General features: G+C 57.5%; 1 protein-coding gene and 1 non-coding gene across 3 annotated transcripts in view; both read right to left on the bottom strand.

Moving 5' to 3' along the window:
- Positions 1–14,037, bottom strand: part of SCUBE1 (signal peptide, CUB domain and EGF like domain containing 1) — a 129,622-nt gene that overhangs the window by 81,345 nt on the left and 34,240 nt on the right. For both annotated transcript variants that reach the window (XM_061124369.1, XM_061124370.1), the window contains exon 4: positions 22–156. In XM_061124369.1, coding sequence (XP_060980352.1) covers positions 22–156 — 135 coding nt within the window. The remainder of the gene's footprint in view (positions 1–21; positions 157–14,037) is intronic.
- TRNAS-GCU (transfer RNA serine (anticodon GCU)) lies at positions 5,761–5,832 on the bottom strand. Its single transcript has one exon. It is a non-coding gene; the product is annotated as a tRNA-Ser (tRNA).

Raw genomic sequence — 14,037 nt, 5'->3', positions numbered from 1 at the left:
GTCCGCTCTGGCAGGACTCACCGTTGGAGCGGTGGATGCAGGTGTGCTGGTTGTCACTGAGGAAAAAGCCGCTGTGGCACTGACACTCGTAGCTGCCCATGGCGTTGACGCAGATCTGCTGGCAGCCGCCATTGTTGTCCTGACACTCGTCCACATCTGCAGCAAGAGAAGGGGAAAGAGAGGTCACACCTGGGGCCGGAAGTGAGGCGCAGTCAGCGGGAAGGCTGTGGAGGGCATCAGCTCCCCCGGCTGCAGAGCGATACTTCAGAAGTACCCCACGGTGGTACCCCACGGCGATTCTCTTCAACAGTTCTGCGTGGAGTTACCCCACAGAGGTAGACAGTTACAGTGGCCCTGGCTTTCCTGGGTGCCCAGCACTACTCCAAGCACCTTACCTGCTTTAACTCCTTTAATTCTCACAGAAACCCTGCCCAGCAGATCTAGGTACTGGCCTATTTTACAGATGAGGAAACTGAGGAAGAGAGGCCGAGTGACTTGTCCAAGGTCCCACAGAAGTAGGATTCAAACCTGGCTGCCTGCCTCCAGACCTGGCTCTCAGTAATGGCACCTGGCCCTTCCTCTCTCTGAAGACCTGCAACCCGCACCGTCTCCCCCTGACGTGAAGGGCCTGTCCCCTTTCTTCAGTCACACCTCAGATTTACAACCAGCAGCACAGACCTTGCTGCGAGGGAGAGGCTGGAGGCCAGGGCAGCCTGCTTTCTGCCTCGCAAATTGATTTCAAAAGCCCAGAGAAGGGGAGGTTTTTAAAAGGCCCTGACCTCTGGCTGCCAAGACTGCTGCGGAAGGCTGCCAAGAGGTCTTTCCCACTCTCTGGGAGAGACAGACCTCAGGGCCGACACTCATTTTTGACCAGAGGCTGCTGGCACAAAGGGTGCTATTGGCTGAAAAGAGTCTTTATGGAGCTCTGGTCTTGAACAGAACAGCATGTTTCAATTACCGAAGTCATAACCCCCTACACTGTCAGTTTGTTTAATGAAAGAAGGGCTTCTTAAACCTTAATGTGCCATGTCTGTATTGTCATTTTAATAGGCAAATATATGAAACCACAAAGGCAACGTGAGCTACTGGCTGCTTCGAGCCAAGCCCACAACCCCTAATATACAGGTCTGTGTGTGCGCGCGCGTGCACACACACACACACATACACACACTCACTTTGGCACTGAACTTTTTAAACAGTTCTTTTTAACACAGCCATCTTTCAGAACTGGAACCAAAAGGATGTGAAAAGGTAAAGCATCAGGCAGACTGACCTGCCCTGAACCGGGGAGGACTCAGCGCTGGCACTCTGTCAGCTGGGTCCTACTTAGGCTCGGGGACAACAGACCACTTCACCACCCACGAGACCACGCGGCAGCCTTTGAGGCCAACGCCGAGGCAGGTCATTACTCTCCCGTGAGCTCAAATGTCGGCCGTGTGGTCGCCAGGAGGGAGGCAGGGCTCTGAACTCTAAAAGCCACCAACAGTTACAGCTGAAACGGTAGAGGCGGCTCTTGCTGAGAGGAGGCTGAGAGGGGGTCCCGGGGGAAGCTGGGAGGGGTGGAGAGGGATTTTTCTGAAGCCCTGTCTCCACTCAACAAGTCTTACTGATGGCTCCCTAAAGGCCCAGTGTCAGGGTCACCTTGGCCGGGGGCACCTCCCCTCCACCCCCAGCAGTCCACCCCTGCCTGCACTAGACCGTGAGCAGCTCTGAGCCCTGTTCCTCCTACTAATAACAACACAAAGCTAACCTTCCTTGAGTGGTCATTGAGTGCTTTATGTACTTGATCTTTGCAGCAACTGTGAGCGATAAGGTTGTGTTACTGACTCCATTTTACAGATGAGGACACTGAGGCACAGAGAGCTGAAGTAGTTTGGACAAAGTCACACAGCTGCCTGGAGCAAAGGCAAGACTCAGACCTGCTGTCCAGCTCCTGAGCATGTGACTTGGGGCCCCCTGCGAAGCTGTTCGGATTCAGGTGAGGAAGAACCCCGGCTGCTCTTGAAGTGAACTCAAGCTGGGTGTCACCTTGAATGTGTCCATGAACCCCCAGCTACCAACGCAAAGCTGAGCCAGCCTGCAGGAATAACTAAGCAGAGTCCCGGCCCGCCGAGTCTGCCCAGTTAACACCTCCCAGAGGCTCCGACGCCCGCAGTCCGGCGAACACATAACAGTGACGTTTGAATCCCGGGAGCTGCTCCTGGGACTCAGACCACACCTGCTTCAATTCACATTCTTCGAGGTTCTTGAAGAGTCTCTGCTCTGTGCCTCAGCTTCCCCAGCCCTAGAAAAGGTTCAACTGGTAAAACAAATGACAGACACAGGAATTCACAGTGTGGAGACACTGCGCTCACCCCATCATCGGTGAACTCCCTGGGGCTGCCCACTGGGCCTGGCCCACCTCCTCGCTGCACTGGAAGCTGGGAACCCAAGGTGCTAACGTCACACAGCTACAGCGCCGCAGTGGGCTGGCAGGGTGGCTGGGCCTTGGGATGGGGCTGTTCACACTAGCAGCGAACAATGACTCTCCAACACTGATGAATAATTTGAGACAAATGTGGAGTCATGTAAACATTTCTTTTCCCCACTCCCAAATGATAAAGCCCCAATATTAAGCAGGAGGGAAGAGGGAACTGGCCCCTTGGCACTCTTTCTCCACTGTGGCCCTAGCATAGACCTCCCCCATCTTGGGCAAGTAATTACAGCCTCAGAATCCCTTTGGGGAGTCTGAGGTCATTACCAGCTTCTCTAGCGACTGGATTAAGGGTCTTAGGCCCACCTCATACCCCTCACACCCCTGTGTCTGCAGACCTACAGATGCGATCCACAGTGAGGTCTGCATAGTGACCGACGGGGGCAGCTGGTCCTTGAGATGCCTGTCCACTGGCCTAGGACAGACTGGGGTCCCCTGGAGACCCTGATCAGGCCCACCAGAGCACTATGGGAAATATTAGCTCCTGGGCCCTCCTGATGGGGGCAAGCCCACTACACACTGCTCATTGGCTACCAAGGACATGGCATATTCTAAGAGGTGCCCCATGGCAAGGAGAGCACCCACACCTGGGAGTCGGACAGCCAGAGTTCTGTCCCCGGCCTGTGGCCCATGTGAAGGGCCGAGATCTCGTCCACAGGAGGAACTCAGACTGTGTCCTCCAGGAAGCTCTTCTGGAGTGCCTGAGACACGCGCAGTCCTCTTCCTTCTCTCCAGACTGCTCCATGCACGGACAGGCCCCTATGTGGGAGCCCCGCCCCCTGCATGAGCATCCATGTTGTCTGGAAGGCGCTGGGAGCCTTTTTATCATAAATGATAGCCCTCATGGCTGGCCAGGTCCCAGCTGGAGGCCCAGGCACTATCTTAACATATCCATACAACATATCCATACAGGGAGCATTCTTCTTAGCACACCAACTCTCAAATGAGAAACGGAGAGGGGAAGAGACCTGCCCAGTGCTATAAAACAGGCGGAAAGAGGACAGGAAGCCCTGTGGGTCTGGATCCAAAGCGCTTTCTTACTGTCCCATGACTCAGCCTCTCCAAGTGAGGACACTTTGAGCCCAGTCATAGTGGCGACAGTCAGGTCCCTGGGTGTTTAGGCTGCAGTCCTCCCCCGACCCAACATGCTCATGCCTCCAAAACCCAGGACAGAAGCCCCTTCCTCCCCAAAGTCTTCCTAGTTCTGGGCAGAATCTGCCGGCCCCTGGCTTCCAGCCAAGCTGATTTGTTTCCAACTTTCCCCCTTGGGCTTGGCCGTCCTGTCTCTGCTCTGGGCTGACGACAGACCTGAGTCTCCTGCACGTCCTTGCTCCCGGCAGAGGGCTGGGCCAGGCGGGTCCTCAGCAGTGAGCAGATACACTGAGGGGCTGTGTGTCCTTGCACAGCTCAGTGACGGGGAGCTCGGCCACAGGTCAGTCCCCTGGAGCAGGGCGCCGTCCGGCTTCCTTCTGGGCAGGCTGAGGGGCTCATTCAGGGCTCACCGCAGGCTGCCCACCTCTTCAGCCGCCCCACCAACTCCCCGTCAATCACACGCGCCTTCACGTGCATACGTGCACCTCTTCCCAGGACGCCCTCGCCCTCTTTGTCCAGACAGAAGTCCTTGCCTTTGAAATCCACCGGAAACACTTCTCCTGCAAACACAGAGCTCCTGCTATGTGTCCCACTCCCTGTGAGCTGCCAGGGGCCCCACAGTGAATGCCCCTGGTCAAGACCCTGCTCACCGGGCCGCCGGTGTGTGGGCATGGAGGCAGAGGCTCCGTGGAGGAGGTGATGGGAGCTGAGAGTGGGGTTCTGTGACAGGCTGGAGGACGAGGAGAGGAGCTGTGGAAGGTGCAGGGCCGGCAGAGGTCGGGGGGGGCCTGGGACCACTTGGGCGAGAGAGGGTTCTGGATGCTCCCATGGGCTGCACATCCCTCCTCGAGATTCCACCAGGGCTCTCACCAACCTGGCCCTGCCTGGGTCCTCCTGGCCTGTTTCCACCAGTCCTGCTGGCAGAGGGGGCAGTCTCCGGGGAAGACTGAGAAGCCAGAGTGTCACCAACCACCCACCGAGGCCTTGGGTGGAGGCCGGGCCTATGTGCGTGCAGTGAAGACCCAGAGCAAGCCTGTTTCCCGCCCACGACCCGTGATCCCCGAGCGGGCTCCCAGGGGGATGGGGGCGCGCTCCGCCTCTGAACCTTGCTGGCAGCCCGTGGTCCTTCATCATTATTTATGACCACGGCTGAATGTTCCCAGAAGGCAGGGAACTCCTCGGCACAGGGCCTTGGCTCCAAAGCAGAGAGGAGGCCCCGTGGGCTCCGGGGCTGACGCTAGGAGGCTCCTCTCGGGAAACCCTTTTAATTGGCAACAGGAGATCTGAACAGCAGAGTGGAGAAAGGACCCCGAAGGCTCCAGCGCTGTGAAGGTCTGGCACAGAGCTCATCGTGGGCTGCCTGGACCAGCCAGGTCACCTTCTGGAAGGCAGCAGCCTGCAGCAACAACCCCCCCCCCCACCCCGCCCACCACGAGAATGTGCTCCCTCCCGTAACACACACACATCTTCAGCTGAGCCTCCAGGACTGCTGGAGTCCCCCATCTTCTGGGTCAAGGTTGGGGTGGCAGGCCAGGGTGCTGGGAAGGGACAGTCCCTGCCCTGGGGGCCTCGGCTGGTGTGGCTGGGAGAAGACACCCTCTGAAACAGATCATCCCAGTGTAGTCTGGGGTAAAAGACATATACGGCCTGCGTGCCTTGGGGGCTGCTCCCCAGCCGGAGGCCCTGAGCCTGGTGTGCAGTGACGATGGAAGGTGGGAGGGAGGGAGGGGGACTAGGGCACCAAGGAGGCCAAGCAGGGGTCAGGCTCCATCTCTGCCCACCCTGACCCAGCCAGCCTGGCCCGAGAAGCCCCTGCCTCCGTGCACCCTATACCCAGCAGTCCCTGAAGCTGCTGGCTTCCGTCATTGCCCTGCCTGTCTGTCCCGCCTCCCTTCCCAGGGCACAGCCTCACCTTGGGCCTCCGCCTCTCCCTACAGAAGATTCCACCAGGGCTCCACAAACCCAGCCCCAGATGGCCCGGCCTCTCTAGGCTCCTCCTCCTCAATCCCAGTGGCCTCAGTGAGGACTCTGGTGAGAACAGAACACAGCACCCTAAGCACCAAAGTGAAGTGAAGTTGCTCACTCGTGTCCGACTCTTTGCGACCCCATGGACTGTAACCTACCCGAGGAGCCTGGTATGGGATTCTCCAGGCAAGAGTCCTGGAGTGGGTTGCCATTTCCTTCTCCAGGGGCTCTTCCCCACCCAGGGATTGAACCCGGGTCTCCCGCGTAGCAGGCAGACGCTTTACCATCTGAGCCACCAGGGAAGCCAAGCACCAAGGATGGAGTCCAAACAAGGTCTCCGGGGTCAGGTGCCCCCTCGCCCCTCCGCAGGGCCCTGCTGAGCCCAGCTCTGGGTGCTGGGGTCGGGAGAGACCGACCCTAGCTGTGACTTCTCCCCATTTCTGTTCAGTGTGCCCACCACTCACGTGGAAAAGGCCGCCCCCACACCCACCAGTGGCTGAAGGGTCATGTCTGGGACTGGCCCGCGTGCAGTGATGGACGCGGCTGTTTTCCAGCAGGAAGGCGTTCTAGAGCTGACACCAATGGGCCGCAGGTCGACGTGCTTCTGAAAGGCCTCTGCAGGCGGGGCTGTGGTCTGCCCATGAGGTCTGCTTTCTGGCCCAAGGTGCTGGTGTTTGTTTTTATTAATAGCTGACTGTTTGTCCCCCTTTGGACCAGGAACCCGGGTTTGCAGTTATTTATAACGAAAAATTGCTTCTGGATCCCGCTTTGGTTGCTTTGTGTTTCCCATGAACGCTTCACAATTTGAAACAGAGACTCTGTGTTCTGCCTGAACCCCACCCATGTTCCCCTGGCTGCCAAGAGCCTACTGTGTGTCCGGCCCTGTGCCCGGCTCCGGCATCCCAGCTCCCAACAAGGGTCCGGGAACAGAGGCAGCGGCATTGGCCCATCTCAGAAACCAAACTCAGCCTCCAACCCTGAGAACTCCCTCTTGGTCCCGGAGGACAGAGGCCCCAGCCCTCCTCCGGCTCCTTTCAGAAGGGAGGCTTAGGCAGAAAGGCCTCTTGGCTATTGAGCGGCTCTTGCAAAATTGCATTTGATGAGTTAAGTGTAAATAAATGAGAACCAGATGGATTAGATTTCGGGTAAAATACACACGAGTCTTAGAGCAGCTTTGGGGCCTGGGTTCTGCCAGATCCAAGATACTCCCCGAGCTGTCAGAAGTGCTGGCATAGCAGGCAGGAGGTGTGACTGGAGTCTCCCGGGACCCATCTGCCTCCAGGTCTGGGCATCAGCTGGGGCCCTCTCTGGGGCTCCTGGCTTCCCAGCAGGTTGGTTGTGTGCAGAAGACACAGGGTCTCCCGTCGTAGCCCTGCTCTGACATCGAGCCCCTCGGGCTAGGCCGGAGTCCAAGCTCAGCACTGGGCGATGAGGCACATGACTGGTGGGGTCAGCTTTCCAGACCAGCACGCTCACACCCAGACCCGAGGAGCCAGCCAGGGCAGGACAGAAGCTGCTGGTCTGCAGGGTCTGGTCACTGCCTCCTTCAGCTGGGCCCCCCCTCCAACCCCAATTGCTGTCTGCGGTCTCCCAGTGATGGCTGAGCAGCACTGAACATCTAAGGACCAGGAGTTTGCTGCCTAACTCCAACTGCTGACCGCTCCAGCTCACAATCATGTGTCTTATAAACACGTGTCTCCCCGAGGCCACTGCCTATGGGTCCTGGTTCCTGCTCTGCAAGTCATACCATCTGGGGCACAAGATTCAGTAAGTTCTTGCTCTGTGACCTTGGCACAGTGCTTAACCATTTGGAGCCTTGGTTTCCTTCTCTGTAAGACAGAGATAACAGTACTTGAGGCTGTTTGGGGGAGTTAAGAAAATAATGGTGGTGAAACACCTAGCACAGGGCTTCCCCGGTGGCCCAGTGGTTAAGACTCTGCCTGCCAGAGCAGGGGACTCGGTCGGGACTTCGATCCCTGGTCCGGGAAGACTCCACACACCTCGAGGCAATGAAGCCTGTGTGCTACAACTTCTGAAGCCCCTGCACCTCGAGCCTGCGCTCGGAGACAAGAGACGCCACCGCAGTGAGAAGCCCGTGCGCCACAACAAAGATGAGCCCCCCCCGCCACGACTAGAGAGCGCCTGGGAGCAGCAGTGAAGACGCAGGCCAGCCAAAAATTAAAAACAAACATACATGGGCGCTCGGCACAGTGCCAGCACACACAGGGCACCAACCCATCTTCACTACTATTGAACAAAGCCGGGGGTCACAAGGGTGGACACCCTCTGGGGGATGGCAAAGTCCCTCCTGAGCTGGGAAACCGACCACAAGCCTCATCCAAAGGGAGTGCTCAGTCTTGCCTCAGCCTCCTGTTCTCCGAGCAGAGCGGCCTCAGCTTTCGGAATCGCTCCCTCCTGACACAGGTTCTGGCCAGCTAACCACCTGGGTCACCCTTCTCGGGGGACCACGACTACCAGCTGCTTAATAGTGCAGAGATGCCTATTCAAATCCTCTGCCCGCTTCTGAATTGAGGTTTTACGTTTTTACTTATTTATTTTGGACTCTGCTTGGTCGTCACTGCTGTGTCAGCATTTCCTCTAGTTGTGGCAAGGGGGGGTTATCTCTAGTTGCAGTTCCTGGTCTTCTCATTGAGGGGGCTTCCCTTGTTGCAGAGCATGGGCTCCAGGGCACGTGGGCTTCAGTGGTTGCAGGTCACGGGCTCTAGAGCTCAGGCTCAGTAGTTGTGGGCACAGGTTTAGCTGCTCTGTGACATGTGGGATCGTCCCAAACCAGGGATCAAACCCACGTCTCCTGGGTTGACAGCGACTTCTCTACCACCAAGACACCAGGAAGCCCCCAGCCCACTTTTAAATTGGATTGTCTTTTTACTGTTGAGTTGTAAGAGTTCTCACATATCCGAGATAGTAGACCCTGGTCAGATACATGGTTGGCAAATACTTTCTCCAACTCCGTAGACAGTCCCTCCTTTAGAGTAGGCCCTGGGAGGTGAGTGCACCCGTGGGGGCCACGTCCAGAAACCTGGGTTCCTCTCGGGCTCCATTCCTAGGAGCTGTCACCCTGTCCCATGGCTTTTCCAGCCAGCTGCTGGCTAACACTGCCCAAACCCCTAGGGCTGTCCGCTCCACCAGCCTCCAGACTCAGAAATCAGCACTTGCCATCAGTTAGACCTGAATGTCCAACAGGCGGGACAAACCTAACGTGGCCCACGATGACCCATCTCCACCTCCACGATGAAAGCACAAGAGAACGAAGCAGAGCCCAGTCCCCGCCTCAGCCTTCTAAAGCTCAGCCGTGGCAGCACCACCCGCAGCTGCTTCAGCCCAAACACCTGGGAGTCGCCCGGCCCCTCCAGTCACTGGTGCCTGCTTTGTGCTTGCGTCTCGGTCTCCTCGGAGAACGCGGAGTCCCTGAGAACAGGGACATCTGGACTGTGGCTGTGTCTCGGGTTTTTAAACAGTATGTTTGTGGACCGAGGACGTACTGAGAGCTGGCTGGGGCAGGCAGCTCTGGCCTGGAGGCCCTGGCTGCAGGCCTGCCCCGTCAGGGATGGGCCGAGTGGCCCTGGAGGGGCTGCCCTGGGAGGCAGCGCTGGATCAGGGACAGGATTGAGTGCTGGCTGGTGGGTTCGCAGGGAGGCAGAGTGAGAGCTGACTGGAGAAGAGCTAGGTTCACTTATCTGCCAGGCACAGCCTTGCCCAGCCGTTAACCCCACTGTGTGGGTGAGCACAGCCCCGCCTGTGGGCAGCTCGTGGGATGAGGATGCAGAGAAGGAGATACCCTTAAACACTGCCAGCCTGTGGGCTCTGGTGTGCAACGAACGAACAGAGCCACTTGGGATGCTTGGTAAGCTGGTGAAGCTCAAAGTGTCTTCCTGCTTTGCGAATGTTTTCACTCGCATGAGGACCAAAGTCTTCAGCTGAAGAAAACCCGTTCTGAGTAGTGCTTGGGGAAGCGGGTAGAGGGGGTAGGGTTTTGAAGACAGTGGGCTGCCCCCTTGAATGACACTTCATTGCCCTTGGTCTATGCCAACTGCGGCCAGACCAGCTCTTCCTTTAATCTCTCTAGCAAGGGCAAGAGAGAAAGCTGCAGAAGACGGAAGGGAACACCCGTTCCATGAGCCTCCTCTCTGCGCCAGCACTCCCATGACAGTGTCCCATCTGGCCTCGGCCCGGGGCAGGAGCAGCCGTGTTATAACAGGAGCTCCAGGCAGTGAGCGCGGTCTGCCCTCGGTCACCTACGTGTGGGTGACGGGTCCAGGACGGGAACTGGATGCCTTCATCCCCCGCCCTCAGGCCTCTGACAGGGCGGCCGTGAACGTGATCCTGGACGGACATCTGTGGGAGGCACTGGAGCTTTTAACAATCTGTTTTGATGGCGATGAGAACAGAGGACTAGAAAGAGGGAAGGGAAAAACACCAACTAACGGAACAAACCCTGGAACCAAAGCAAGAAGCTCTAAGAAAAGCAGGGGAAATGCTCTGACAGGATTCTTAATGAAATCCTCAGAAATAAAGCAGGCCCAGCTGGCTGTGATTACCCCTGTGGGCTTGGAGGGGGGACAGGGGGAGCCCCACCGCCTTGGGAAAGGCTCCACAGAGTCAAGGCGTGCCCAGGAGCTCCCCGGGCCGCCCTGGTGCACACGGGCCTTCTGGTCAGTCCATCACACCTGACTTTGGCCAGGTCAAATGCCTTGCTCCCAGCGTAAATTTCCCACCATTGCTACTGCCTGGAATTCCAAATCTTCAAGCATCAAATCTTCCCAAGTAAACTCAATATTTTCTTCCAACTTTTTAAACTGCTGAGTATAAGATCTGGGCCTTATCAGGCTGCTGTGGGTGCTTCCCGGTGGCCCGTTCCCTTCCTTCTTCCGGATAGTTGGCCGTGGGAGTTCTCTGTGAGTGGGGGCCCCCACGTGGGCTCCCGCCCCAGCCTGCGATGGCTCCTTCCCCGGGCTGGCAGTGAGCTGGCCACTTCCTTCCCGTGCTCAGCAGTCCCTCATTGCCAGGCCCTGGGTGGGTCATGTGGACACAGAGGGACTGAGCGATGAGTCTGTGCCAGGAGAGTTGATACACTTAAGAAAGTAGCAGGCAGAGGAGCTGGAAACAGGCAGAGGTAGAGGACATGGACACTAGGGAGCTTTGTGGAAAAGGCAGCACTGAGCCTGGCTGAAGCATCACAAGGACCGTGTGTCTCCCCAAGGCTACCCCTCTCCCTTTCCAGGCCAAGCTGTGGCATGACCTTTCCATAGCATAACTGCCCTCAAGAACTTAACATGGGTCCCTATCACTTGTCCAATAAAACTTTCATTATTCAAAAATGTGAATGTACAAGGAATTTTGAAAAACAGTGGGGGAGAAAGATCAACAAATTTATACTCTGGCTACAACTCCTATCACGAGCATCTACCTTATTTTTTCACGTGCTGAGTTTCAGCTCGTGGTAACGAATCCCTCTTTCAGCCTCTCGCCCTGCTTCACTGAGAGCTGAGTCAGCGCCTTGGTCAGGCTGGGGCTCCGTCCTGGCTGCCCTTCTCACCTGCTGCGGTCCAGGCTGCAAGGGCCCCCTGCCTTTGCCTCAGAGTGCTGTCTCTTCCACTGCGTTAGTGAGCTCCCCTGGGAGGGACACATCTGGGCATGAGGGACTTTTCTGCAGATGAATTCCCAGAGGCAGGACTCCGGCCCCAACCTTCTCATCACGCCTGCTGGACCCGTTACTCTGTACACGGTTTCCTGGCTTCCCACCCGGGAGCGCGTCCACAAGAGCAGTCATTCCATCTGAAGCCATCTATCCAACGCCCCGTCTCCCCTCGAGAGCTGCGACGGCACACGTGTTTGTGTCCCTTCATTCATTCAACAGGCAAGGAACAGGCAGTGAGCACGTCGTCAGAGCCTGACCCCGGGGAGCTGCCCAACCAGGGTGGCAGAAGGAGTGAGACCAGGTAAGACCGGGGATCGGGATCGGGAGGCCCAACTGTGGGGCAGGGGAGCCTCTGTCTGAACTGCACAGGGGCCGGCTCAGAGAGAGCCGTGTTCGGGGATGGGATGCCTGCCGTGTGTGTCTGTGTGTGTGAGCGTGCGCGCATGCACACCCGTGTGCCTATGTTTGGTGAGGCTGGAGCAGTAGGTAGGGCCCTGGCGGCTGTCGAAGGAGGGGGCGACGAGCCAGGCTGGCGTCTGAGGTGCCCGAGGTGTGGATGGAGGAAGTCCCCCCCAAGGCCCGCGTCTGCAGATCTGGATCTCCACGTCTCAGCCTCGGGGAGCAACGGTACGTCTGCCTCTGCTGACAGGCTGCCATTTTACACGCCTCGGTCTTCTCTCCCCGAGCCGCCACGCTCCTTTCTGACTGAGCAGGCTGCCATTTTACACACCTCTATTTAAAAGCAGAGACGTTACTTTGCCAACAAAGGTCCGTCTTGTCAAGGCTATGGTTTTTCCAGTGGTCATGTATGGATGTGAGAGTTGGGACTGTGAAGAAAGCTGAGCATCGAAGAATTGATGCTTTTGAACTGTGGTGTTGGAGAAGACTCTTGAGAGTCCCTTGGACTGCAAGGAGATCCAACCAGTCCATCCTAAGGGAGATCAGTCCTGGGTGTTCATTGGAAGGACTGATGCTGAAGCTGAAACTCCAATACTTTGGCCACCTGATGTGAAGAGCTGACTCACTGGAAAAGACCCTGATGCTGGGAGGGATTGGGGGCAGGAGGAAAAGGGGACGACAGAGGATGAGATGGCTGGATGGCATCACCGACTCGATGGGCATGGGTCTGAGTAAACTCCGGGAGTGGGTGATGGACAGGGAGGCCTGGCTGCTGCGGTCCATGGGGCCGCAAAGAGTCGGACACGACTGAGCGACTGCACTGACTGAGCTGACCTACCCCTCCCCCTGAGCCGCCGCGCTCCTCTCTGACTGAGCCAGGCCGCCATCTTACACATCTCTGCCTGCTTCTCTCCCTGAGTCTGCACTCCTTTCTGGCCGAGCCTCTTCAGCTCCAGGCTTTGCACCTGCCCTTTCCTCCTCCCCTCGCCCCATCCCCGCCACCACCTGGCAGGGGGAGACGGCCCCCCTCCCTGCCAGTGCTTCGGGCCAGTGTTAATGACAGCAAGGACACCAAACTTCGAGTATTCCTGCACAGAGCCTGGAGCTCCCCGAGGGTGGGAGTCGCATCTAACTCATCTCCGGATCTCCTGACTGGTAGGCACGGGTACTCAGGGGGCAGCTGCTGACCAGAGGTTACAAACCATCTCTCCCAACCAGATGGCCACCCTAGCAGCAGCTCTCAGTCAGGCCCCCCACATCCTGGACTCAGATTCCAGGCCCCACATCTTGGCTACGTGATTACGCATCAACAGTGACAAAAGTTCTGATAGAATCTGGGGCTGGACGCGGCATACAAACATCAATGCATGATCCTAACCATATATGGTCAGTTCTACACACAGATGACCTCAGACAAGAACATTAGGACATGAAAGCTGTTGACCTGTTGGGGTGGCAAGCTAACGGGGGAATTATCTTCTGTCTTGTCTATTGATTTCTTTGAGTGTTTCTGTATAATAATTACACGTGTGGAAGATGGGTAAGTAAACAGACCTTTTCAACTCTGCTTGAGGAGCGCTGTGCCTCTGGTTGGTCCAAGGGCGGGGTGGGGACCGAGTCACCCTGCCAGGAAGGCCAGGGGAGAGGTGCACAAGGATGAACCGGGGCGCCCAGAACAGCCAAGAGGGGGCGTCCTCCAGGCGGGAGGAAGCACAGAGGGTGGGGACAGGCTTCACATCTGCAAGGCTGGAGTGGCAGGCAGAGCTCAGAGCTTGAGGAGCCAGTGGCCAGGCTGAAGACCCCAGACTCCTCCAATGGGAAGAGGGGCCCCAGAAGGATCCCACTCCACGGGGCCTCTGCCAAGGCTCCTCCCAACGACTCCACTGGCAAGTGACCCCTTGGCAGCCAGCACATGAGCCAGGGCGGGGCAAGGGGCCGTGGGATCCTCTCCCACCACTAAGGTATCACCTGAGGAGTTGCTAAAGACCCCAGACCAAGCAAGACCTGGGTGGCTGCCAGGGCCACCTGCTTCCCACAGAGGACGACTGCCAGCTGGGCACCAGCCCTCTCTGCCGGCTAGTCTATTTCCAGCTGCATGTGGCTGGGGTGAGGTGGGTGCCAGGGAGGGATGCGGGGGCAGGCGAGGCACGCGGCTGGCGAAAGGTCACGATAAACGGTCTGTTGGTGCTGGGAAAGGATGGTTGCTGCAGCATGTGTCTAGACGCGGCCTGGCCCGGCCCACGTCCAGGGTGGCCCCCTTCACCACCCAGGCACGGACTGCTCCAGAGTAAGCAAGCTTATTGGCAGAGGACGCGCTGGGTCGCAGACTTTGGGACTCCCTTACTTGCTGATAACTCCCATTTTTAGGCACACAGTTCAGCTCTGGTCTGGGGTATGTGTTTGGTGGTAAAGTATTTTTAAAGAGCTTTCACAAGACACTTATTTTCTG

Source organism: Dama dama, chromosome 22, assembly GCF_033118175.1.
Source record: "Dama dama isolate Ldn47 chromosome 22, ASM3311817v1, whole genome shotgun sequence".
NCBI lineage: Eukaryota > Metazoa > Chordata > Mammalia > Artiodactyla > Cervidae > Dama > Dama dama.
This window is presented reverse-complemented; position numbering and strand designations above follow the sequence as displayed.